This window comes from Silurus meridionalis, chromosome 22 (genome assembly GCF_014805685.1).
Source record: "Silurus meridionalis isolate SWU-2019-XX chromosome 22, ASM1480568v1, whole genome shotgun sequence".
In the NCBI taxonomy this organism is placed as follows: Eukaryota; Metazoa; Chordata; class Actinopteri; order Siluriformes; family Siluridae; genus Silurus; species Silurus meridionalis.
Window position 1 is genome coordinate 6,648,832 of NC_060905.1, and position 26,668 is coordinate 6,675,499.

Below are 26,668 nucleotides of genomic sequence, written 5' to 3' on the forward strand. Positions count from 1 at the left end.
AGTCCCAGTGAAAGCAAATGAATACTGCATACATGAACATTGCAGTCTGTTTTTTAGGTAGGTAAGAAGGACATATAAAAGTGGTCTGATGCCTTCAGACTTTGAGGGGTTTCTGGTGTTAGTCAGTAGAACCTGAGCAGGAGAACCTCACTGTCAGGGAAACACTGGATGTACCCATGCCATGCCGGGCCGGCCCGGGCGGTGACGTCATCACCCCAACGCCCCAATGCAGTGTCAGTGATTTTATACACACACACGCACCAAACGGCGCGAGCTCGACCTGCTCCACGGATTTACAATAAGCCGCCTGGAGAAGCAAACCACCAACAACAGCAGCACGTGTCTTTGTGGATGATACCGGGGTGCTGAAGCGGTGCTCGTGGACGCGTCGTGGAAAGTCGCAGTCGCAGGTCTGCCCTGATTGCACCGAAGCCAAGCCGTCGGCTAAGCCCTAGCATTAGCGTTAGCAACGGATTAAATGCTAAATAAGTCATAACAGCCGCTATTTCTATAGTAACTCTTTTATATGCACGCGCCGAATCGCGGTTGCTAGGACTGAGCTAGCATCGCTTTCCGGTGTTAGCATTTCCAACGGTTTCCCGGGTGCGGTTGCATTGCAGTAATGCAGTCAAAGCTAGGTAGCTAATGCTAAATGAAGGGATCGAGTGATTGAGTGTTTTATGCCCGTGCATGAGGATGGACAGTGACCCTGAGAGGACAGGGACAGGGACAAGTCTCGGTCGGCCGTGTTGTTGCCCTCGCCGCCGCTACCACCACCACCGCCGCGCACCGCTCCGTGGAGCAGCTCGGATCTGAACCGCAATCCGGCTTCCTGAAGAACTTCTCCGGGCTGCTCAGGGCTCCAGTCATCATCATGGCATCATGCTAACGACATGGGCTGTGTTTCCAGCTTTCCTTTTACATGGTGCAACTCCGGGACCAAGATCTCACCACAGTGATCTGATGATACACCTTCTCTTTATGTCTCTGGATATTCCTGGGTGATAACAGAACATCCTGGACCTACACTAATCCTGCTGTACAATGGCCATTATCAGACCTCCAGCTGACCTGCTGTGCACCCAGAAGACTTTAGAGGTGTAATAAGTTGTTTTATTTTCTTCCTAATTCTGTACAAATAACCAAGAAAATATGTAGGACCTGCTAAAATAAGTTGCACGTGGCCTCAGCTTTATATAAAGTGTACTAAAAAGGTGCTGAGAAAACTCAATGAACAATTTTTCCAGCCCTGAAGGCTTGTTTGTGTCCAGATCAGCGTCCTGTCAATCATTTTATAGACCCTCCTACAGTGGGTGGAGCTACATGGTATTGAATCATTCAAATGATGAACCCATCTAACCTATGCTAAAGCAAAAAGTTTAACCTAATGCACCTTTAAATCAGTGTCATAACCAGGGTGAGGTGATCGATCAGCTCAGCTGCCGTTAGATAATATGGCAGCTTGCAGACAGCACTGACTTTTTTCGTTTTGTTTTTCTAAACAACTGCCTAGTAATTTGTAAAATCTGCTGCCATGTCGAGCAAAGCATCAGGCAAAGAGAAGAAGTCCGGCCTCGGGAAGAAGTTGTTCAGGAGAGGCTCGGTGCGGTCCGTGGGCAGCTTTATGAGCAGAGTGCTCAAGACCTTGTCCACTTTGTCTCATTTCGGATCGGAGCTCCAGCCACCCGAAGGAGAAAAGGACGACGGAGGATTTGCCGCGTTCAAAAACGAAGGCAAGGGATCGGTGGCCTCCGACGACAGCGACTGCGGCGGCTTCCTCGGTCGGGACAAAGTGCCCGGCGTGTCGGGTCTGAAGAACCATGGCAACACGTGCTTCATGAACGCCATCCTGCAGTGTCTGAGCAACACGGAGCTCTTCGCCGAGTACTTGGCGCTCGAGCAGTTTCGTGGCCAAACTGATGAGGAAGATAAACCCAAAGCCAACGGAGTTCATCCTCCCAGGAAAGAGAAAGGAGAAGTGACGGAGCAGCTGGCAGGACTGGTCCGAGCTCTGTGGACTTTTGAATACACTCCTCAGCAGAGCAGAGAGTTCAAGGTGAGTCGAAGGGTCTGGGTTGCACAGTATACAGGTATGTAGACGAGAGCAATTTTAACAATGAATATTGTCACGACAAAAGGCTTTAAAGAAATGCAAAGCTTCAGAATATGACATTTTAAATAATAAATCTTATCCCTAATGAATGAGACAGTATTGCTGATGGGATGGAAAGTCTCCTTGATATGAAGACTCCAACTGTGAATCTCTAAAAGTGCTTTTGTGTAACCTGTAAGGTGGGGGAATGTGTAGCTCAGTGGAAAAGGCATTGGACTCGTATGTCCAGTGGTTCGAAGGTCGTATGTTCAAATCCTGGTCCCCTAAACGAAGCCCTTATCCTTCATCTGCTCACTTGTAAGTCACTCTGGAGAAGGGCGTTCGCCAAATGCCGCAATATGCGAGTTGATCGAACGAAGCTTTTAACGTCACTGATGGAAACCTAAGTACCAGACTGTAGGCCATCTTCACGGTTTCTAAGTGGTTCTTCCCAAAAACATTACCACAATCATATAAAAAGTCTTACAACTACCCTTCACTGTAATTAAGAGACTCGAACACACGACAACGGCTCGAACACAAAGCCAACGTCATGAAGACGTGTTGTGTTCAGATTCAAGTGGAAAAACTCGAATGTCCTGCACAGAGCCCTGTCATTAACCCCAGTGAATATCTTTGGTTTTTTTATTGCTTTGCGATAACGCAGAACACCGACCGTACCCCCAGATCTCCACACTAATGCTCTTGTAGACGAACAAACACAAATCCCCGCAGCTACGCTCCAAACCGAAGCGAAAAGGCCTTCCCATGAAGAGTGGAGCAGAGGGGAATAAATCCGGAAATGAAATGGCCAACAAGTGTATATGTCTAGGATGGGCGGGTGTCCACATACTTTTGACAGTATCGCGTGTTGGGCTAAAATGTACAACGAGTCGGTGCAAAATACTTTTAGCAAATTGTTATGATTGATGCTATAAAAAGTTTATAATTAAAGAATATATATATTATACATAAAAAAACAGGAAGATTATTAAATATAGAATAACTAAAGAGTTTCATATAAAAGAAAATAATAGATTTAAATGTATTTCTCATAATAAGTCATCATCTTTGGTCAAAGTGGCACAAACTGGTTTAGGAAAGTCTGCTGTTTTAATTGAGAAAGCAGAAGAAATGAAGCAGTGCATGTGAAGAATCTGGAAATAGACTTGAAGTAAACCATAAAGAACAGAATGAATGTTATGGATGAGTACAGCGATGATCAGTGAATAGTGGATGGAGATCAGTTATTGGTTATTAGGAATAATGGAGAGATGATTTTTTTTTCTTTCTCACATTATAGCTGCAATAAACAGCCTGTCTCTCTCTCTCTCTCTCTCTCTCTCTCTCTCTCTCTTGCACATGCTCTCTTTTTCTCCCCTTCCCTATCCAATTCTCTCTTTTACTCTCTCTCTCTTTCCACCTCTTTGCCTTTCTCTGTGTCACCCATCTCCCCCACTCATCTCTCTCTTTCTTTCTCTCTTTCATTGTCTCTTTCTTTCTCTCATTAAAACTGCTGTTCATGTTACAAAAAGGCTGTAGATTCAGATCTGTGTGGTTATACAGAAATAACACACACCTCCTGACCAATCAGATTGAAGACTCCAGGTGGAATAGACATGCATGTTGGGCTGTCAGGCCTGGACTCTGTGTAACGTGTCGCTTTTGTTTTGTCCAGAACTCGGTGGCGAAGCGAGCCTTGCAGTACAGGGGAAATGCTCAGCACGATGCTCAGGAATTCCTTCTCTGGCTACTGGACCGTGTGCACGAGGACCTGAACAACATCGGCCATAACAGACCTTCTATAAAGGTAAGCTGTGCTGGAAGTGATGGAGGAATGGGTAAAATTGCTTTGATAAACACATCAAACTCTTTATTTAGTTCGATCCTGTTTTGTTCTGAGTCCAGTACACACACATCTCTCTTGCTTTTTAGTAAACATGACAGTGAGTGGGAGACATGGATCTGAACGGCATTATAAACACTAGAAATTGTTATTGGTCATTGATATGCCATTAGAGAATGTTATAAGGAACAGTGATTCCCATTGATGGATTATTAGGGACAACAGTGATTGGTTGATGGACACAACAGTGATCAGTGATTGGTTATTGGGACAGTGGTAATCAGTTTATGGGTTATTGGGACAGTGGTGAACAGTAATTGGTTGATGGTTAAATTGGTGAGCAGTGATTGGTTGATGGTTAAATTGGTGAGCAGTGATTGGTTGATGGTTAAATTGGTGAGCAGTAATTGGTTGATGGTAAAATTGGTGAGCAGTGATTGGTTGATGGTTAAATTGGTGAGCATTGACAACTAATAAACAAAAGAGATTGTTACTGAACATTGATATGATTACCAGTGTTGCTCAGTGATGGTGATCGGTGATTGGTTGATAGTAAAATTGGTGAGCAGTGATTAATGGATGGTTAAATTGGTGAGCAGTGATTGGTGGATGGTTAAATTGGTGAGCAGTGATTGGTGGATGGTTAAATTGGTGAGCAGTGATTGGTTAATTGTTAATTGTATTGACAGCCAATAAACAAACGTGATTGTTACTGATCATTAACAGTGTTGCTCAGTGATGGTGATCAGTAATTGGTTAATGGTAAAAATAAGGAGCGGAGCTTGTGGAAAGATTCTAAACTTCTTCCTTTAACCTCAGTCTGTAGTAGACTATTTTCTACTACAGTATTGTTCCTTTACTTTGTGCAACGTCATACCCATGTGCAATGTGTTTCTTTAACCAACTCTCCAATCATTGCACTATAATTTCTTTTGTCATAAGGTAGTGTGTAGTCATCTGGTCATTTAGTTAAAGGTGTATTCATTCACTGTTTGTATTAGCCTATGTATTTTCAGTTTAGCACTGCTGTTTGTCTTCTCGAAAATGGAAAGAAATGAATTGTATGATCAGCCATTCTTGCTAGATAATGCTGATTATGATTTTGTATTTGTAAGTTGAACTACTATAATATAGTCAGTCCGAATACTTGATTCTGATTGGCTGAAACTTTGATTGTTCCTGTCAGTCTAATAGCTTTTTTAAAAGAATGTGCTACATTCTAAACAGTTGTAACCATAGTAACATTTTTAGATCACAATAATTTAATAGTATGGTGTAGAGTCTCCTGCGGCAGTCGACCGTTGCTCCTGTTCGATGTGATTCGTCCTTCGTGGTGGTATGCCAGCGTTACCCTGGATACCGTGGTTCTTGATACACCGCAAAGGCTCAGTGTACTGGTCACAGATGCGCACCAACAACCCGTCCTCTTATAAACTCTGTCTCTTATTGTGTTATGCTGAATGCAATGTTTGATGTAAAGCTGTCCTATTGCTCTTCTGATTCATTCTTCACTTTCTGTTTGAACATCCTATTACACATTTACTCCCCTTTTGCTGTTATAATATCCCCCACCCTTCTGGGAAGATGTTCCACTAGATTTTGGAGTGTGCTTGTGGAGATCATTTAGCCACTAGGGTGTTAGTAAAGTCAGGTATGATGTAGGTGAGGTGAGGAGGCCTGGGGTGCAGTCAGTGTTTCAAATTTATCCCAGAGGTGTTTAATAGGGTAGAGGTCAGAGCATAGAGATGGCTTTGTGCACAGGGGTTAGAGTCATGCTGGAACAGATTAGGGTCTTCTAGTTCTAGTGATATTCTTGCATCCAAAAACATCTTATACACTTGTGTGCCTCCGACTTTGTGGTAACAGTTTGAGGAAGAACCACATATGACTGGAAAAGTCAGGTGTCCCAATACATCTCCATATAGATGTGTGTGTATATAATCTGATCCCAATATTGTGATAAATTCACAATACACTTTTCTGATTTTTTGAATGAAATATTAATGATTAATAAATCATCAATGAATCATTAATAAGCCATTAAAAAGAAATATTGCAAACTCACTTGAAGCAGCTGAATGGAAAATCATGTTGTATTCAAATCTTTTTTAGGACAATTTAAAAATTTGCATGATTTTGTGTTCTTTTTCTTCTCTTCATTTTTAGATGTTCATTTATTTAAAAAAATTAAAGTAAATTTACTTACGTTTTGTTGGTTTGTATGGTCACTCATAGTACAGCCTGGTTAAAAAGTGGTCTAAGGAACATTCTGACCAAATTTGGGCCAAGTTTTTCCAACACTTTTTATTTGGGCGCTAGTTTGGAAATCCAGTTATCATTATAATTTCTGATTTGTGTGTCAAACTATTAAGCTACTAATTATATAGCAGCAAACCAGTCTGATATGTGACCCATCTCAGGTTTCTGAATAGTGGATAGTGATTAGATTTGGGAGACAACAATGTTAAAGGTTCACAATGTTCTCGTTTTTAGAATCCTGGCCTTAGAGATTATCCTGAAGCTGTTTACAGGTTTCTAATGTCACTCAGACGCTTTCGTTCTGTTAAAGTAGGAGGTTCTTGGCCACGCTGACTGAGCGCAAGTCATGCGAGTTTATATAGAATGCATGAAACAATGCCTTCTAATTATTGTGTTTATTTTCTTCAGTCATTCTCAGTGCTGATGCTCCACGTTATAGGGATGAATCAAGGCCGGATACACACTGTTGTTGTTGTTTAATTTTTGATGACAGAACCACTCTATATTTGCATCGACCTTTCTTTTTTAAATTCAGAGCCTGAGATCTCAATCAGCTGAGTAGTTGGCAAATGAGTTGATTTACAGTCCAGCTTGTACCGGCACAACGCTAGTAAAGCAGAGCCGTGTGTCAGCCATCAATCTGTTCCGAACCAAGACCGAACAGGAGGAGACGAGCGCACTGTTTACACTTTTATCAACGCCAATCTGCAGTGATATGACCAGACCTCTTATTTAGAAATGTCCCATTCACTTCCTGACATTCAGACGACTTTTAAAACTCGTGACCACATAACATTTGTGCTCATGTGTTTATCAGATTAATTTAGATTTTTTTTTCCCCAAACACAATTCACCTTCTCCACGTCTGTGTAAAACGTTTGGAAACACCTAATCTTTTATCATTTTTGAGAGATACATGCCGGTTCTTTTTGTTTATATGCGACAGATCATTTAACCGTATTAATTTTCCTCGAACTGTTACCTAGAGCAATATAAATAAAAGTACATGTAGCTAGGTCACATTCAACTTCACAAGTTTCTGTTTATATTTAAACGTGCTAACTCGTTATATACATATAGGGTTGATAGCTACGCTAAACCAACATGGCTACCATTTTACATTCAAACACCATGCAATTCCAACTGGACTGCAGCGAATTGAAACAAACATCACTGTACAAGAAAACCATGACCTGAAGCATATGTCTTGAAGTGTTATTTTGAGCAAACAGTCAGCTAGTGTTTATTTTTTTGTATTTTACATTTTTTATATATATAATAATGGAATGACCTGCACAGTCACCGCACCTAAATCCTACTGAACTGCTCTGGGATGAAGAGGCATAGCAAAGCATTTCAGCTAAATATTTTTGGAGAAACTAAGAGGCTCCATGACGAGTGTGTAAAGCTGTGACTCGTGCTAAGAGAGACATTTTTTTTGGAAGGAAATTAAAGTAGCACATCTGTATATTTACATGTGTTCGGTCAAAACGATCCTTCATACCATTAAATCACCTAGTTTGTTTTATATATACAAGACACATGCATGTGTCTCTGGAAAGAACTATAAGAGCAGCTGCGGAATAATCACTTGTGTATCTTACGTTATTGAAGGCACTTCAGAGCCAAACCATTTCTGCTCATCTGGTTTCTTGGTAGAACTATTCAAGATTTTCAGGCGTACTACAGTGATGTTAAGTAGACCGGTGAACTACGTTTCTCTTTAAAGCTTTCAGCCAACAGTCGACACGTTTAGCAGTTATGGGCTTGGCCTTTGGAAGGAGCATGTTCTGAGTATGATGTCTGTAGGCGTCTGACGGCATTGTTGAATAATAACCATTATTAAAGCGTTACCACATTAAAGGCTTTGAGTCGAATAACCCATAAGCACAAAACAAGTGGGTGAGCTTGAAACACAGAGTTTGGAGACATGTCTATGCAGTAAATAAAGAGATTCATGAGAAACCTGCAAAATAAAGAATAACATAAATAAATAAGAGTGATGATAAGGCATCATAATGATAATGACATTAAACAAACAATAGTATTGAGGGCATCTGAATTTTACAACAAAGTTGGGGGCACACAATTGTCTTTGGATGTGGTAACATTCAATTTTCACTTCACTTGAAATAGAAGACCCAGAAATGTTCCAGCATGACAATCCCCCTGTGCACAAAGCCAGCTCCATGGGTTTAAGTGGAAGGCCTGCAATAAAGCTTTGACCTCAACTTTTGGGATTAATTGTAATGCTGGCAGCATCCCACTCCTCCTCAGTCTCACTCTCAGAGTTGAGCTTATTATAACAGAAAATGAGGGCTTAAATCTTTTTTTTTTTTTTTTACGCCATACGGATCTTATGGTCAGATGTTCACAATTTTGTGTCCATATAGTGTAAGATTTATTACAGTTTGCTACAGGTCTTGACACAACACTGCTTTAGTTTGTACTCCCTTCAACGTTTTTAGATGGCACAGCTTTCATCGATCCATTGGTGCATCCAATCATTTAATTAGAAAGGAAACGCTGTGTAGCAACCTGTACTTGTATTTAAGTGCTATGGAGTTCCCTTATTGTGCATTTGGCAAAACTTGAGTCACAGAATGCAATCATAAGTGGTCACTGCTGGTCCTTCTTGAGTCCCCAATTTTGATCGGATCATCCAAGCTAGGAAGGGGGGTGTACCTAATGGTTTGACTAATTTCCACAACAGCCTATAGCGTTTGAGATGATTACTTAGCAGTGGCTTTGCAAAGCAGCTAAACAAGAAGCTGTGTTTTAGCGCTTGTCTAGTTGTCTGTAACTGGGTCATGGGTCATTTGTTATAAGTCTGCAGCACTTTTTAATTTTATCAACTTTTCTACGCAGATGTCAGAGCATTTGGCTACCACTAGTTTTAAGGGATTATAGGCATGTTCATCCGTCCGGTTTGGGGAACCACTGTGCCCACTGTAGCCTCAGATTCCAATTCTTGTTCTTCCAATGTCTTCTACTTTAGTGTAGCCTATCCCCCTCAAAGTAAACATACTCACCGTGGTTGAACAGAGTGAATGTTAAATATACATAGCTTTCCCGTCAGCTCGAAACCAGCCTGGCCATCTTTTTCAAAGTGGTGTTGCCACAGATTTGTCGCTCGGTGCAAGATTTATTTTCGTCACCTATTTATGTTAATTGGATGCTTCTGAATGCTCGAATCTGACACCAAACCTGTGCTACAATCACTGAGATTTTCCCCCATTCTTTAGATCTTTACAATTGTGCACTTTTCTATATAGATCTTAAAGATTGCACTGCTGCCACATGAGTGCATAATTGAATAATGGATGAAGGAGAATTGTGTCAGAATGATAGTGGGCACATTAATGGATTCTTCATCTATTTCAAAGTACACTTTAGCTGATTTCGAGCTCTATTTCTGTTACAGTCTATATATATATATATATATATATATATATATATATATATATATATATATATATATATATATATATTAGTTATTTATGTATTATTTTCTTAGACATTGGGAATATATAGTAACCTCTGTACGTTGCATCGTTATGGTTTTTTTACTTATACAAAGGCAATTTGTCAGATTTTGACTTGAATCCAGTGGTGGACAGTACGTTTTGCGTACCTGTACTTTACAGAAGTATTTCCATTTATTTCATACTTTAATTTCACTACATTTCAAAGGCAAATACTTTCACTTAACTACATTTTGTGAAATCAGTCATTCCTTTTTATTTAGGAGTGGATAAAAACTACAATGACAATTTAGCATCAGCACAACAGCAAGCAGAACAATTTGAAAGTAATAAATGACGGATGAAACTCCTGACTCGAACTCGCCACTACACCCGTGGCCTTATTTCCGTGATTTTTTTTAAAGCAGTTGGGGGAAAAAAAGGTTTTGGGCTCATGATAATTTGAATAGATATTAATCAGTGTTTGACTCATTAGTATCATTCTATTAATAGATTGTTGTGCTGTATTGATGTGCTCATAAACTGCATTGATTAAACAAGAGTCTTGTGACAAAAATGATAATAGGAACATTATAGCCATAATAAATCATAGTACTTTGAATACATTTAGAAGTACATTTAAAGGCAAATACTTTTGTACTTTTACTCAAGTGAAAGATTAAAGGGAGCACTTTTTTACTTGAGTAATATTTTACCTAATGTATCGCTCCTTTAACTCAAATACATGGTTTGTGTACTTCGTCCACCACTGCTTAAATCACACTATAACTGGGGTGTATTACCACGCCCTTAATAAGAAATTGTTTGCTAATAGATAAGCACAATGCAACGGTACACCTCAGGGGTCCATTATAAGCCCGGATCATTCTTCTAAATGAGAGTTTAATCTACATAAACCCTTTTACCCCTGTGCCATGTTCTTGTGAAAACAAACAAAATAACATTTACTGATATTGTACAACCCTGATTAAATGTGCAGCTACAACATTTTTTTTCTGTTTTCCTTCTTCTAGCCTCCGATAGAGGAAGATGATGGAGCGCTAGAGGGACCTTCACCCCCGCTGTCAGCTGGCTCTTTTGTCCAGGAGCTGTTTCAGGCACAGTACAGGTATAATAGCGTTTTGCTCGTTTTGTGCTGCTTGGTTTCACTCAGTGGAAATGCCTTCATTTCTCTTCTTTTCCTCTTCAACATGCAGATCTTCACCACTTGCCCACACTGCCAGAAGCAGAGCAACACTTTTGATCCTTTTCTTTGCATCTCGCTTCCTATCCCGTTACCTCATACTCGGTGAGTGAACACCTATTTCGTTTTTGTATGGTAAAGTAATGAGCTGCGTGCGCTCACTCAGGGTTAGGACACGGCAGAACGTCGCAGAAATGACGTGCTAATTGTGATTTCTGCATTGCTAATGAGACTGTGATTAGCTGCTGGGTTTGTGTACAGGCTTGGGGCAAGAATGCAGGAAGCAGGAAGTCTTGGCCTTTTGTTTGCAAACCCGTTTTTCTGTTAGCAGATCACTCCTTTATGCAGAGGACAAACGGGTTTTCAGTTGAAGACGTGTTTGCCTTGCGTGATTGAATTTGCTTTTTTTGTGTGTGTGTGTGTGTGTGTGTGTGTGTGTGTGTGTGTGTGTGTGTGTGTGAAAGCAAGCCAGCCAAAGACATTGGGTGGGCCTCATTCATGCTAATACTCACCGATTAGCATGACCTCTGTGTGACTACAAAGGCTTAAGAAAATGCATACGAAGTGATGTAGCCAACTGTACTACTGTTTCTTGAACTGTTTAGGGGTTTTATGTTTAGTTTATTTATTTATTTATTTTATTTATTTAAAAAAAATAAAGCCTTCACTCTGTATTTCTGTTCATTTTGTTATTCAGGTGTGAAATTAGCGATTAGATTTTGTAGTGTGCTTCTGGAGCTTTCTGTTTAATCAGTCACAAAGGTGTTAGTAGTCAGGTACTGTCTTTTTAAAATTCATTAATTTTAACAGCACAAATTTTATTAACACGCGATTAATGCAGCGCGTGTTTTTGTTTCTATTAAAAATATAAATAAATAAATAAATATTAAAAAGTCTAAACTAAAACCTGCAACACAAAACACATTTATTCACAGCATCCTTTCTTTTCTCAGATATAAAAAAAAAAAAAAATTTTTAAGCACTAACATTTGTTTTACTGACCAAGTCGCCAAGTCTCAAATCAAGCACCAAAATCCGCCATGATGCACACATCCGGCAATTAAAACCATCCGTGTGGAAACATAGCAAAGGTTCCGTTTGATGTCCTGATGATTTACGTAATTTAAAACCTCATAATTACTTTAAAATATGTACAGGAATATTTTGTCTTCATGATTTAAGTTAAGTTTGGTTTTGCTAATAATAAACATAGATTTTCATAAATCATCCATATTTGTCCGTGCTCATGTTGATTAGAGTATTCAAAACTTTAAAGGTACTCATGACAATCATGTGATTAAATATTTTAATTGATCAACAGCCCTGAGATAGATAGATATATATAAAATGTATTTTTGGTGCAGATTCTATGTTTAACTTCTATTTATTACTGCAAATTAATGATTAAAGATGTCCCACTATTAGGAAAGTGATTAGTGATTTAGGGCACATTATCCCTCCAGTGCAATAAGGGCAATTCATTACAGTGAAATGATGACCAGAGGTAAAGGAAAACTGTTTAACTGGGCAGGATCGTGGTGGAGGTTCTTCAACCCTGAGCCACATTCCTAAAGTGATTGTGGTTACACACAGAGTGAAGGCAGGTGGTGAAGCTGCTGGTTTTGCGACTTCTTACTAGAGTTTTTTTTTTTTGAGGGATTGTTTTCCTCCTTCACTCTTTTTCATGTGCTAACATGGGTCTTGTCGGATCGCACCCGGTGGTTTGCAGGTCTGAATGTGCACCCAGTAAAAAGATTTCACAGCACCGAGCTGCAAACTTATTGTTGCAACACCAGTCTGAGGGAATCTGCTCCAGAATAAGCAAATTGGGCTCTGTAGATTCAAGGAAAAATTTCATCAGCACTTTTTACCACTGTCTGACTTACAGACCTCGTTGGATCTTTGGTGAAAAAAACCTAAAAAAAAAATGGGAGCAAAAATACTGAAAACTGTTCGAGCTGTGGAAACAACCAAAATGCACTCGTGGGCAATCTCAAGCTTTATAGACGTGACGTGTTCTCATACCGGCTCAAAAAAATGCGTAAGATAAGATTTCAATCAGCGAGTTCCTTCGCACGTGTTGGCGTTTTACCTTCTGCTGAAAAAAACTGAAAGGTTTGTGCAAGACATCTTTTCTACAAACTCAGAAAAGAAGTGTCTATTTGATAGGGTCTCGTGTATTGGAAATACAATAAATAAATAAGTTGTCATGGGTGTGTCTGAATCTGTTATTCGAATTCTTCCCAAGTTCAACCGAGTAAAATATAAGTGAGAAACACAAGTGAACAGGTTTCTGGAATCACCACTATATATATAGTACTCTCTGCTGTGTGCTACTTGTAAGAGTGTTGCTGTGTTCACCTTCAGGCCCCTGTACGTGACAGTGGTGTATCAAGGCAAGTACTCTCACTGCATGAGGATCGGCGTGGCCGTGCCCCTCAACAGCACCGTCTCCAGGCTCAGAGAGGCCGTTTCGCGTGAGACGAAGATTCCTCCAGACCAGGTGTCCATTCAGAACCCTTTTCCTTCACAGTTTTTAGCTTCACAGTCATGTAGATTTATGTAGTCACATTTTCACCTAGGTTCAAATACTTTTGTGTATTTTCATGTCAGTTTGTTTCCGTCTGTTTTACACATTTATGTCAATCCACAAAGTAACATTTTCATGTAGTTACACAGTTTCACACTGTGGCTGATTTTGCTGTTGCTTCGAAGTCACGGCATAGTTTTAAGTATTCTCATATTTTCTCATAGGTTCATTTATTCGCTTTGATTTGCGTCATAGTTTCACACAGTCACGTATTTTCATGTAGCCGATTGGCTTCACACAGTTGTATGTTTCCACATAGCCGCGTATTTATATGTAGTTATAGTTTGAATAGTTTTAATAGTTTCACCTTGTCACCTATTTTGACGTAGTTTCAGTCACGTATTTTCTCGTCGTTTCGAATAGTCACTTACTTTCACAGTCCTAGTTTCCCACGGACATTTGTTCTCACGTGTTTTTTCACGAAGTTAGTAATTTTCATGTCATTCACATGACCTCGTTTCACTCCATCACGTATTTTCCTGTCATTTTATTGAGTCAGTCAGTTTTACAGTTATATTGTCATGTAGTTTCACATAGTCACGTATTTTCATGTATTCCATAGTTTTGATTGCATACATGATCACGTATTTTCCTGTGGTTTCACACAATCACACTTTTCATGTCATTTCATATACTATACATATACTATGTAGTTTTACGTAGTTATGTAACCTTCACGTAGACCCACACAGTCAGAGGTTATTACTGCCTCTGTAGGTGTATGGAGTTAGTAGTAGAATCTAATTAGCACATGTTTGTTTTGTGTGTAATGTAGAGTTAGTGCTTTGTAGCTACTTTTACTGAAATTCCAGTAAAAAAGGGTTTTATACTCATTATTGTGAGGATGACTTGCAGCTGATTGTCACGTGGTGAGGAGGATAAAGGTAATAATATGGCTTCTACTTACACTAGGTAGTAAGAAAAAGGAAATCTTGTAGAAATCAAGCCAGAGATGCTACTGATTGATTCTCATTCGAGAGTTTTGTCTTAAGCATGCTCCTATTCTTGCAGGTGGTAGATCACTTGAATGACAGTTTAATGACTGTAGCTGGAGTAGGCTAATTAAAAGTGTGGATTTGTTTGTTTATTCCATTCTCTGGTGTTAATATAAACACGTCTGCTGCTCTTGTCTGTGCAGTTTGTCCTGACTGAAATGTATTATGACGGTTTCCACCGTTCCTTCTGCGACGATGAAGACGATCTCGACATCATTCAAGAAAGCGACTCCATCTTTGCGTTCGAAACTCCAGAGACATTCAAATTAGAAAGTCTTCGATCTAAAAGAGGTACTGTGACTTTCAATCTCCTAAATGAAATGTGCTATGGAATATGTAACAAGATGAAACAAGAGGCATGATGGAAACGTATTTTGCGTCACTAAAAGCCTTATTTTTGCAGGGAGCCTCCTGGCAAACCTTAACCAGAACAATCTAAAGTACGGCAACGACAGCCCTCGCACCCCATCGTTCATGCAAGGGGCGGTGAATCCGGCCTCGCCCAACAAAAACGCAGGCGCTGATAAGATGATCCTATTGATCTGTAACAGAGCCTGCATTGGCCACCAAGGACGAAGGTAACCACACGAACATCATTTACTCAGCCGCACCTAGCCGAACCAAAGCTTGTTTTACATAGCTGTCTCAAACAGTAGCTACGAGTACAGCAAAAACACACCCAGGCTAGAGATATTTCACAACTCCACCCATTCCATATCATGATTTTTGGGAAGTCAATTGGAGAGTCTCAAGGTTGTCAGATGGGGAAGGAAAAATTCTGGAGTGCATTAGATGAGGTGGTGGAGAGTGAAGCAAGCAAAGAACGATTGGTGATTGGGGCAGACTTCAATGGCCATGTAGGTGAAGGGAACAGAGGTGATGATGATGTGATATGTAGGTATGGTTTTAAGGAGAGGTATGTGAAAGATTTTTCTAAAAGGATCGTAAATGCTTATTTTGAGAAGAAGGAGGATCATAGGGCGGCGTATAAGAGTGGAGCAAGGTGCACAAAGGTGGACTATGTTCTATGTAGGAGATGCAACCTGAAGGAGATTGGAGACTGTAAAGTGTTGGCATGGGACAGTGTTGCTAGACAGCATCGGATGGTGGTCTGTATGTTGGCTTTGGAGTTGTAGAAGAAGAGGAGGAGAGTGAGGACTGAATAAAGAATAAGATGGTGGAAACTGAAGGAGGAAGACTGTAGTGTGAGATTCAGGGAAGAGGTCAGACAGGGGCTTGGTGGTGGTGAAGAGGTGCTGGATGATTGGGCAGCTACTGAAGAAGTGATAAGGGAGACAGCTAGAAAAGTACTTGGTGTGACATCTGGAAATAGAAAGGAAGACAAGGAGATGTGGTGGTGGAATAAGGAAGTGCAGGAATGCATGAGGGGAAAGAGGTTGGCAAAACAGAATTGGGATCTGCAGAGAGATGAGAAAAGTAGACAGGAGTACAAGGAGATGCCGCAGCAGGTAAAGAGGGATGTGGCAAAAGCCGAGGAAAAGGCATATGAGGAGCTGTATGAGAGGTTGGACACTAAGGAAGGAGAGAAGGATTTGTACTAATGGCCAGGCAGAGGGACCGAGCTGGGAAGGATGTACTGCAAGTTAAAGCAATAAAGGATGGAGATGGAAATGTGTTGACTAGTGAGGAGAGAGTGTTGAGAAGATGGTGGGAGTATTTTGAGCAGCTGATGAATGAGGAAAATGAGAGAGAGAGAAGGTTGGATGGTGTGGAGATGTGAAGCAGGAAGTGGATAGGATTAGTAAGGAGGAAGTGAGAGCAGAGATTAAAAGGATGAAGAGTGGAAAGTCGGTTGGACCAGATGACATACCAGTAGAAACATGGAGATGTTTAGAAGAGATGGCAGTGGAGTTTTTAACCAGATGTTTAACAGGGTTTTGGAAGGTGAGAGGATGCGTGAGGACTGGAGGAGGAGTGTGCTGGTACAGATCTTTAAGAATAAGGGAGATGTGCAGACCTACAGTAACTACAGGGGAATTAAGTTGATCAGTCACACCATGAAGTTATGGAAAAGAATAGTGGAAGCCGGGCTGAGAGAAGAGGTGACCATCTGTAAGCAAAAGTATGGTTTTATGCCAAGGAAGAGCACCACAGACGTAATTTTTGCTTTGAGGATGTTGATGGAGAAGTATAGAGAATGTCAGAAGGAGTTGAATTGTGTGTTCGTGGATTTTAAAAAAGCATATGATGGGGTGTCGAGAGATTTGTGGTATTGTATGAGGAAGTCTGGTGTGTCGGAGAAGTATGTGAGGGCGGTGCAGGACATGTATGAGGACAGTGTGACCGCAGTAAAGTGTGGAGTAGGAACGATAGACTGGATCAAGGAGGAGGTTGGACTGCATCAAGGATCAGCTCTGAGCCCTTTCCTTTTTGCAGTGGTGATGGACAGGTTGAAAACCGAAAGAAGAAGAAAAATTAGAACGTCTACACTGTAAAATGACAGAAGAGGACATTTTAGTTACTCAATTTCTCATCATGAGAAAGAAGGAAGAAACACAAAAGCTGTATGTCAAGGCTTAAGTGAGGACATTAAAATTTGGTCACAGCTGGCAACAGGACTGTGAACTTCCAGTATCCTTTAAGTATCCCCGTAATTTGTACTAATTGGCTTACAAACAACCAAAGAGCTTATCAGATTCATGATTTAGGCTGCTTTTAAATATGAATAGAGGATTGTTTAACACTTATAATTTAGAAACAATTCTTTTTACCCAAGGATATGAAACCCTTTCCAATTTTATGACAGTGGTGTCAGAAAACACATAAACTGTATTAATATGGAGATTTTATGACAACTGGAACTGGAAGGTGCAGTCAGCAGTAAGTGTGAAAAGATTTCAAGTGGCGATCAATAACAAAGCCCTGACTTGAATCCCAGAGTACATTTGTAAACCAAACAAATGGGGAAATAAAAAAAAATTAGGAAATTAGAGTTTTTAGATTAGTAGAAGGCTTGACCCCACAGGTTCTCCCAGGCCAAATCACAAACATGTTTGAAATGTTACAGCTTTTGTTTTTCTGTTTCCAAGGTTTGGCCTTCCATTTGTACTGTACATGGAGCGCACTGTAACCTGGGATGTTCTTCAGAAGGCCATTCTGGAGAAGATGCATCATCTGTTGAGACAAGGAGTTTACATCCAGGTCAGTGTGCCATGCAGCCTGGGATTCATTCGCATTCTTAGAAGTATTCGTTATCGTCGTGTGCAATTTCTTTTTATTGCTACAGTGATTTGTTTTTCCGTTGTTTTTTTGTCTCCTTCATCATCATCATATTGTTATTATTAATGTATGTTTGGTTTTGGCATACTCTGGTTTGAAAACCAGTCGTCTTTGTTTTAGGTGGGGCCTTTCAGCCTGCGAGTGGTTGGTGTGGTCGGGATCACATACTTGTTACCACAGGAGGAATTTCCTTTGTGTCACCCCACTGTGGAGAGGTTGGGCTTCATCCTTGAAAATTACAGCTCAGATTTTAGCCGCTTCTCTAAAACTTTGTAAATCTCGCTCGACTCTTTTCTATTAGAGACGGCAGGATAACACTTTTTTTTTCTTCAAGTAAATATTCTAAACCATCACCTGTTACCTATATATGTCCGATACTGTACCCGAGTACCTAAAAATCATACTTAAGGAAAAGTATAGATACATTACTGCACAACTTCCTCCATTACATGTCAAAAATCACCAATTCCAATATGACCTGAGTAAACGTTTTAAAGAATCTGATTTTAACAATCCGTAAGTGTTTTACTCATATTGAACATAGGCTCAAAGATGCACTAGTCCTCAACCTCAAGAGACATATTAGTATAAAGAACGAAACTGTTTAACCAGAAGAGGTTTAAACAATAAAGTAGCTAATTTATGGATTTTTCCTGGGTTTTTCCCGGTTTCACAAGCTTAAAGCCAAAAAACTGAGACCCATAACATTAGACCAATGAAATTGCGGAACGGGTTCAGGTGAACCAATGAAACTCTTTATATTAAATCAGATGCGCTCCCCCTGAATTGGGCCGCACCACATCATAAATATGGATGAGGTTCCTCTGACGTTTGACCTGCCGCTCACTCAGACTGTCTACAGGAAATGCGAATCATTCGTCACGCTGAAAACAACCGGGCATGAAAAACTTTACCTGTGTTCTGAGCTGCACGGCATCGGGAGAAAAGCTTCACCAATGGTGATTTTTAAACGCACAACGATGCCAAAAGATAAACTCCCGAGAGAAATAGTTGTGAAAGGAAGGAGGAAGAAAGTGAACAATGACTTTCTTGGTAGGCTACTGTTTAGATACAAGCCGTGTAACAGACACTGTATTTCGTTAAAGCCTGTGTAAAGTTCATTAGTTTCAGTGTAGACACCTGCGGCTTATTTATGTTCAAAATAAAAATCTTTGTCAAATTCAGTGGGTGCGGCTTATATTTGGGTACCCTTAATAGTCCGGAAATTATGGTAAGTACATTTACTCAAATGCTTTACACCAATTGTTTTCTTCTAAGAAAAGCTTCAAACTGTTCAAAATACCAAAAGGAGCTAACTAAATCCTCTTATACAAAAAATCACTAGATTTTGGAGTGTGTTTGTGGAGATTTGTGCTCAGACACAAGGGTGTTAGTAAAAGTCAGGTACTGGTGTCAGGGTGAGGAAGTCTCAGGTGCAGTCAGTGTATCGGTTCATCCCAAAGGTGTTAAGTAGGGTTCTTTTCAGAGCTTTATAGCAGGCCTTTCAAGATCTTCCACTCTAACCCATGCAGAGCATATCTTTATGGAGCTGGCTTTGTCATGCCAGAACAGGTTTGGGTCTCTTAGTTCAAGTGAAGGGAAAATGTTGTACCACCAGTGGTATATAAGCAAATCAGTTAGGTGTCTTTTATATAATAATATGCAATTAATTGTAACTAAAGAAACAATAGTGTCTTTATATGTCAAGATTTCCAGTTACAAGAATGTCTTTTTAATTTAATTTATTATAAGATTTGAGTTTTCTGATATCTGATCTAAAAAGATCTTTCGCAGTACCGATCCTGGGTGTTAAATTGTTGCCATATGTACATCATTGTGTGTTTGACACACACAGGCCAGAGCCTGAAATAGTATCCTCTGACCTACTGTGTATTTTGCAGGGCATACAAATCCTGTGGTGCAGGGGGCCCCCCTCATGTCAAGATTGTAGTGGAGTGGGACAAAGAGACCAAGGATTAGTAAGTGTTTTGCTTCACTGGCTATTTCTGCAAGCCTGCAGCTTTTTGATGTTCTCTGCTCATATGTCTGCTTAAATGTAGCCCTTAGAGAACTAAAGGGACGTGTTACAGCCTGCAAAATGTTCTTAGCATCTAAAAAAAACCCATTTGCTGGCACATTTGTTGATTCGTGCAACCACACTGAAATGGCAGTCGTCTAAGACACGGTGTAAAGTAAAATCGGTTCGTGATTAGTGATTAGAAAGCAGTAAGCACAATGCAAGTGGTTTGTGATCGCTCGTCCTTGCAGTTTGTTCGGCCACACGGAGGAAGAGTACATCCCTGACGCCGAGAGTGTGTACCTGCACCGTGAGCAGCACCATCAGCCCCAGGCTTGTACCCTTGCTCAGTGCTTCCAGCTCTACACGAAAGAGGAGCAGGTAATGACCAGACCACTTTCCTACCATTGGGGGGGAATGCCTTAAAATAATATTTTTTCTTTTCTTCCATTTGCTTCAAACCAGATTTGAGATTTGCTCGAACAGATGTTAAATGGCGTCGAACCAACCTTTCTGCTGTGTGTGCTGTTTCATAAATTGTTCCGTTCCACAGGGACGGCTTTAACCCTGGAATTGCGCCACACGCAGTGTAAAAAAGCCCTGTGGTTAGCCTGTTCAGTGGCTTTCCGGAGCGTGGTTTGAAGACCGTACTGTTTTAAGTGGAACGAGCGCACGCTAGAGAAAGTTGTTGTTTCTAAGGAAGCTTTGAAAATTGTTCACTGAGGAGCTCTACAGCATGAGTTTATGTGTATTGAATTATTTATGGCCGTTTCCTGTGATGTGTGTGTGGTGTTCCAGTTGGCACCAGATGATGCCTGGCGATGTCCGCACTGCAAGCAGCTTCAGCAAGGCCGCATCAAGCTCAGCCTTTGGACCCTGCCCGATGTTCTCATCCTGCACCTTAAGAGGTTCAGACAGGTATAACTCAAGAGCTCCGGGTTCTCAGGAGACAGACGAACTCATCTTACATATTCGGGTTTTAAATTTTTTGATCAAATATACGCTTTCGTCCATTCCGCTTGCGTTTATTTACTTTCCAACTCTTTAAAAAGTTGTGGAAATATCGAGGATAGGCAACGTTACATGACTAAAAAAATGCCCTGTGGTTTCGCGACTGAAATCGTCATCTCAGAGTTAACAGGAGGCATTTTCATACAAAACCATATTAGAGTGGACATAAGAAAGACAAAAAAAAGAAAAGAAAATCTGCAGAGAGATGAACTATTTATTTATATCTCTTAGAACTAAGAAGTGAGTTCAAATGATCATTTATCGTTTTGTGCTTCACATCAGGCCGCATCACTCAATATGGCGGATTATGTTCCTGTAACACAACACCCTGTCATGTTTTATTCCTTTATTTAACTTGAACTTTCAGAGGTTGCTTGGATCAGGGGTAGCACTGAGATACCTGGGCAAAGGGAAGTGGCAGCTCAGTGGACTTGCGATCAAAAGGTTGTGGGTTCAAATCTGGGCCCTTGTGCAAGGCCCTTATCTTTCAGCTGATTAATTAAATAAGATAATCGTAAGTTACTCTGATAAAAGCGTCTTGCCAAATGCTGTAAATGTAAATGCTGAAGATCGATTTGAAGAGGATTGGATTTACATTTAGCCCTAGGGTAATTTCCTGTTTTACAGGAGTCTGATTTTTCTCCTGGATTGGCCGTGTCAAGTGTTTTACTCAAGTCGAATGGAGAAAATTACACACCGATTACCTACTTGACTCTTGTTTGTTTGTTTTGTTGCTACTTGTAATTGTATTTAGTCTCCCCCAGATATTAATCATGAAATCACAAAATAAAAAAATGGATGCTTCTGAAGAAACACCTAACCGTGCTCCCGATCTGGGTAATTACACCTTGATTACACATGCGCATTTTTATGCTCCAGAGTCTCTTTGATCACATGATTACAGTGTCATGAATCATGTGACCACTTGCCCCGAATAGAATTCCTGAGGCGACACGTCAGAAATGAATCACAGATGCCCTTAAACTAAAGCAATCCAAATAGGGCTTTAGATGTCATGCATGGTGATTTATTGTTAGGAATGTTAGAATGATTCCTCACAGTTCCTCTGGATCTTGCAGGAGGGAGATCGGCGGGTGAAAATGCAAAATATGGTGCACTTCCCACTGCTGGGCATGGACATGGCTCCACATATGGTGAAAAGGAGCCAGAGCAGCTGGAGTCTCCCATCGCACTGGTCACCGTGGAGAAGACCTTATGGCCTGGGCCGTAACCCTGATGACTACCTGTATGACCTGTATGCCGTGTGCAATCACCATGGAAACATGCACGGAGGGCACTACACAGGTAGCACCATGACTTACGATTCATTAGATCTATGTGCATCGTGTGGTTAAAAAAACAAACTGGATTGTTTAAAATTTTTTATTTTTTTTCGCCCTCATACAGCATATTGTAAGAACTCTATTGACGGACAATGGTACTGCTTTGATGACAGCGAAGTCCAGACAATGGCTGATGAGGAGGTGTGCCAGCAAACAGCCTACATTCTCTTTTACCAGAGGAGAGCAACTATTCCTTCATGGTCTGCTAACAGCTCTTTGGCTGGTGAGCCTCATTACACATTTCTTTATGCTCAGCAAGATGAATTACAGACTCCTAGCACAGCCCTTTTTCACAGACGTTTTTTTTTTTCAATGCAGTGACACAGATGTGTTTTTGCCTTTTTCAACGAATGACCGAATCATTGTTTTTTGTGAATGTGTCAGGTGATTATGTGTTGCTTTTTTTGGGTCAGGCTCCACCAGCTCCTCTCTGTGTGAGCACTGGGTTAACCGGATTCCTGGCAGCAAACCTCCCAGCCTGGCCTCGGGAGCCTCCTCGCGGCGGACATCCCTTGCTTCCTTGGCCGAGTCCATGGAGTTTCCTGGAGATCGCAGCGAAGACGACGGTGAGAAGAGCGCGTCTGTGGCGCTTTTCATTCTGCACGCTACTGTATTCTATTTCTTGCGTGTTCTGTGCGCATTACTTACGTTCTTGCACCTTTCGCAGTGTTTCTTGGTCATTTCGGGGGCATGTCGAACTCGACTAGAAGTTTTACAGCCAGTAAATATAGATGTAAACCAACTGACGTACATAAAAATCCTATTTTGTCCACTTGTGGCTAATTTTTGGGAGGTCTGTGGAAGTGCAAGTTACACTCGATTTTTTTTTCCATACCTAACCACATTTTGGCCCCTGCTTAATTGCAGCTGAACATTTTCTGTGTAAATACTCCTGAAATATCATGGAAACACTGTGAAACAACCGTGGTCTTTGGGGAAAAAAAATACTAATGATTAATGATCTCAGTCTCAAAATGTCTGCAATTGTCTCCATGATGACTCTCTCTACTTTCCCTCCTGTAGCTTTCTAGCATTAACACGGGAATCGGTCTCCTCGTTCAGTTAAGGCAAAATGCATGCTGCTGCTCTTTCCATTCAGTTCTGGTATCAGCGCATTAGTTTAAATCTCTCTCCCTTTTCATCAAGGAGGATTCTCCACCCGACCCTTTGTGAGAAGCATTCAACGTCAGAGCTTGTCTTCCAGATCCTCCATAGCTAGCCCGCTAACCTTCAGTGAGAACGGGATGAAGCCCTCCTGGTCGTTGTCTGCCAAGCTTCAGATGAGGTCAAGCTCGCCCTCGCGCTTTTCTTTAGACTCGCGTTCGTCGCCGCCGCTAGAGAGGATCGGAGAGGCCTGTGACGACAAGGTGTCGACGTCATGCTTCGGGAGCTACAGCAGGCAGGAGCGCCAAACCGGGAGCAAAGCCCCGCTTGCCATGATGGAAGGAAACAGCAGTGATGATGGCTGTAAAAGGAACACTGACGAGGTCTACTCCAGGGCTCCCACAGCGGCTGACAAGAAGAGCTCGAAAGGAGAACCGTTGGACAACAACAACCAGATTACTGCTGTGGACCAGAATGTGCATGGGACTCCTTCCAAGGAGCCAAAGCACAAGAGTTCAGGAGGCTCTGTGTCAAAGACAGAGGTGTCTGGTTCCAAAAAGACCTCGACCAAGACAAAAGGGGATCAAGAGAAGCTGTCTAAGAAGCGCCAAAGCACCTCAGCCACCCAAAAGTCTCCTTCTTCCCAAGTGTCTTCCAGCTCTCAAGGGAAAGGTGCCAAAGTGACCAATTTGAAAGAGAGAAGTGACTCTGCCAAGGCGAAAGCCATCTCTCCTGGAACCCCATCGAAGAAGGAGTCTTCCCAGTCCCCAGATGCAGCATCGCCATCCGGAGCCGCAAAAACAAGGCAGCGTCTGACCCCAACCCCTCTGTCGTCCGCTTCCCCCTCACCCACGGTAAAGAAAAGTTCTTCGGTGATGGAGAAGAGCTCCAGCTTGTCATCAAGCAGAAAGAAGTTGGCCGAGAGGACCTCTAGCCGGGAATTGTCTCAAGCCAGTCCCCTGACAGATAGACCTCGAGTGCCGCTAAAGGGTGCAGAAGGAGGCCGGCCTGAGCGGAAGCCGGTTCGGAGCTCAAGCAGCAGCTCCTCTCTCACCAGCCTGCGGTCTCCCAGTATCTCATCCAAAGACCTGCGACGGTCCAGCAAGTCCGAGGACAAAGGTCTCTCCTTCTTCAAGAGCGCGCTGAGGCAAAAGGAGACGCGCCGTTCTACCGATCTGGGCAAGAGCGCTATTCTCTCTAAGAAGGCGAGTGAGAGGACAGCTAAGTCCACCAGCCAAACCAAGCTCAGTACAGAGGATGGTGATGGTGACGGAAATTCTTCACCCGCCTCACTCTCTAGCAAGACTGCCAGCGAAGACAAGGAGACGCCCAAAAATTCCACCTCTCTCAAACGTTCACTGTTACCCGTAGGCAAGTCCAAGTCTTCCAGTTCAGATGCCATCCTTCAGTCCCCTGTCAACGGGAAGAGGCCCCTCGAAAAGACTGCCTCGTCCCGGAAGCTTTCCTGCAGCATGCAATCCGGGCAACAGAGACGCATCAATAATATTTAAAACTGTCGTTTTTTTTTTTTCTCTGCAATGCAGCTATTTTTTTGATGTGCCTAAGATATTTATACCCACTCTCACAGGTTCTCGTGTGCATGTGTGAGTGCAAGTATATACATATAGCATATAACTTTTACTTTTCTCAAAGAAAATGTGTACATTATCAGAAGCGCCTTTCTACCCTGCCACGGAGACGATTCGATGGCAAGGGTGCGGTGTTCGACTTTACTACTGTATAAACTCCGAATGGGTTGTTCCAACTTAGCACTTTGTATATATATATATATTTTTTTTTTCTGTTTCAAACCAGGTGTACCCAAGACTGTGTAATATGATTTATATTTTTTAACATTTGTCTCTGGTTTTCTTTTCGGAGACATCATTCGGGTCTTCGTAAAATCGTTCCTTGCCGTACTCGCAACAAATTGCTTCACCTCTACACTTGGTGCTATTTAAAGGGCGACGTTTCTGTGGCGAAAACACGGAATCTCAGTGGAGGTTCGATGGAGGTTCTTACCTGGCTCACCTGTGAATGTACGTAGTCTTATACAGAAGGTCAGAAGTAGAATTTGTCATGAGCACCAATTGAAAACATTTACTTGTAGTACCCCACACAATGGAATAATAAATAAGTGTTCCAGTAGTGTCGCTGCCCCTAGAAAGAAGTATACGCAGCATTGCCTACTGTAAACTAATAGCCCAATTTGTAGGAATGAGCTTTTTTTTTTTTTCCTTTCTCTCAACAGTAATAACACAATCTTTTTGTTTTTATTTATTTTTTTGTTGTTGTTGTTTTTTCGCACTAGAGATGCGTGTGCTTTACTTTCCACCTCGAAGTGGAGAGGTCAAGGCAACATAGCTCTGCATGAAGTTCTGTTTGGTTCCTTTTTGTTTGGAAATATGAACCACACAGTCATATCTATTTCCCATACTGTTTTCATGTTTTTTGCTAAATCAAACGCCAGCAGCATTCATTCGTTTTAGCTTCAGCTAGCTTTGAACAAAGGCCAAACCCATTTTTGTGTCCTCTACCGTGTGAATTACCAGTGCAATAGTTTGCAGAACTTTGTAGATGGAAAAATATATATATATAGATATATATTTACCCCTGTATTTAAGAACTATAACATTGAAACTTAATGTGTTTTCTCTAGAACGATTTTTAATAATGAATATTTTATGTATGCAATAGAAATGAAAACGAGAGAGTTTGTTAGTTTAATAATAGGGATATTAAAATGCTGGAATGCTGTGCCATTACAAGTCCTTTTTTTGAACAGAATATATTATTTTCCCTTCAATCAGCATCAAGAATTATAATATAGTAATACAAGAATCGGATGCTTACCCAAAGTTTTTTTTCCCCTGAGCGATCACAGGAGAAAGTGTATTGTAAAGATAGTATACTGTAGTAGGTTTATGGGAACAACAGTTTGAGGAAGTCAGCACATAGCCTTAAATAAGCAGTGCACCCTTTGATGTTACAGACAAACCAGTGTCTCATCTAATCTTCACAATGGTTGTTCTTTAAATTCAATTCTTCCACTTATTTTTTAAATATACTGGGTGCAACACTTTCCCATCTAGTCAGTACTATGGAGATTTTTTTTGGCCAGTGCTGAATAGGACCAAAATCTGTTGCTTGCAAATATAATAACTGTTTATATATATATATATATATATATATATATATATATATATATATATATATATACACACACACACACACACACACACACACACACACACACACACACACAGTAAGTTGCCTGTTTATGCCATGGTGCCCCAAAACAAATACGGCATACTGATACCGGTGCTATCAGTGTTTGTGTTTCGAAGCTTAAATGTAGCTTAATTGAACCTTTTTTTCTCTCACATCTGTGCACTCACTAAAGATACCATTTGAAGAATTTTAGCAAGCAGTATTGCATGATAATGATGATGAGGACACTAATGCATGCACATAACTATGCAAGTGAATGTTGCTTAAAAAAA

At 41.0% G+C, this 26,668-nt stretch overlaps 1 protein-coding gene across 1 annotated transcript; it reads left to right on the top strand.

Moving 5' to 3' along the window:
• Positions 1-25,019, top strand: usp31 (ubiquitin specific peptidase 31). The gene is made up of 16 exons (XM_046835183.1): positions 1-2,056; positions 3,771-3,902; positions 10,696-10,800; positions 10,879-10,970; positions 13,233-13,368; positions 14,594-14,741; positions 14,854-15,028; positions 17,501-17,612; positions 17,811-17,905; positions 19,592-19,669; positions 19,959-20,088; positions 20,506-20,625; positions 21,798-22,023; positions 22,126-22,284; positions 22,475-22,627; positions 23,208-25,019. Exons 1-16 carry the CDS (start codon positions 1,535-1,537, stop codon positions 24,674-24,676), a joined length of 3,852 nt encoding a protein of 1,283 aa, XP_046691139.1. The 5' UTR covers positions 1-1,534; the 3' UTR covers positions 24,677-25,019.
• The last annotated feature ends 1,649 nt before the right edge of the window (positions 25,020-26,668 follow it).

Bases quoted from the DNA above. Each gene is read 5' to 3' on its own strand.
- usp31 (XM_046835183.1), top strand. From the start codon at position 1,535: ATGTCGAGCAAAGCATCAGGCAAAGAGAAGAAGTCCGGCCTCGGGAAG. The intron at 3,903-10,695 runs GTAAGCTGTGCT...TCCTTCTTCTAG, and splicing joins ATAACAGACCTTCTATAAAG to CCTCCGATAGAGGAAGATGA. The intron at 17,906-19,591 runs GTTGGGCTTCAT...TGTATTTTGCAG, and splicing joins TGTCACCCCACTGTGGAGAG to GGCATACAAATCCTGTGGTG.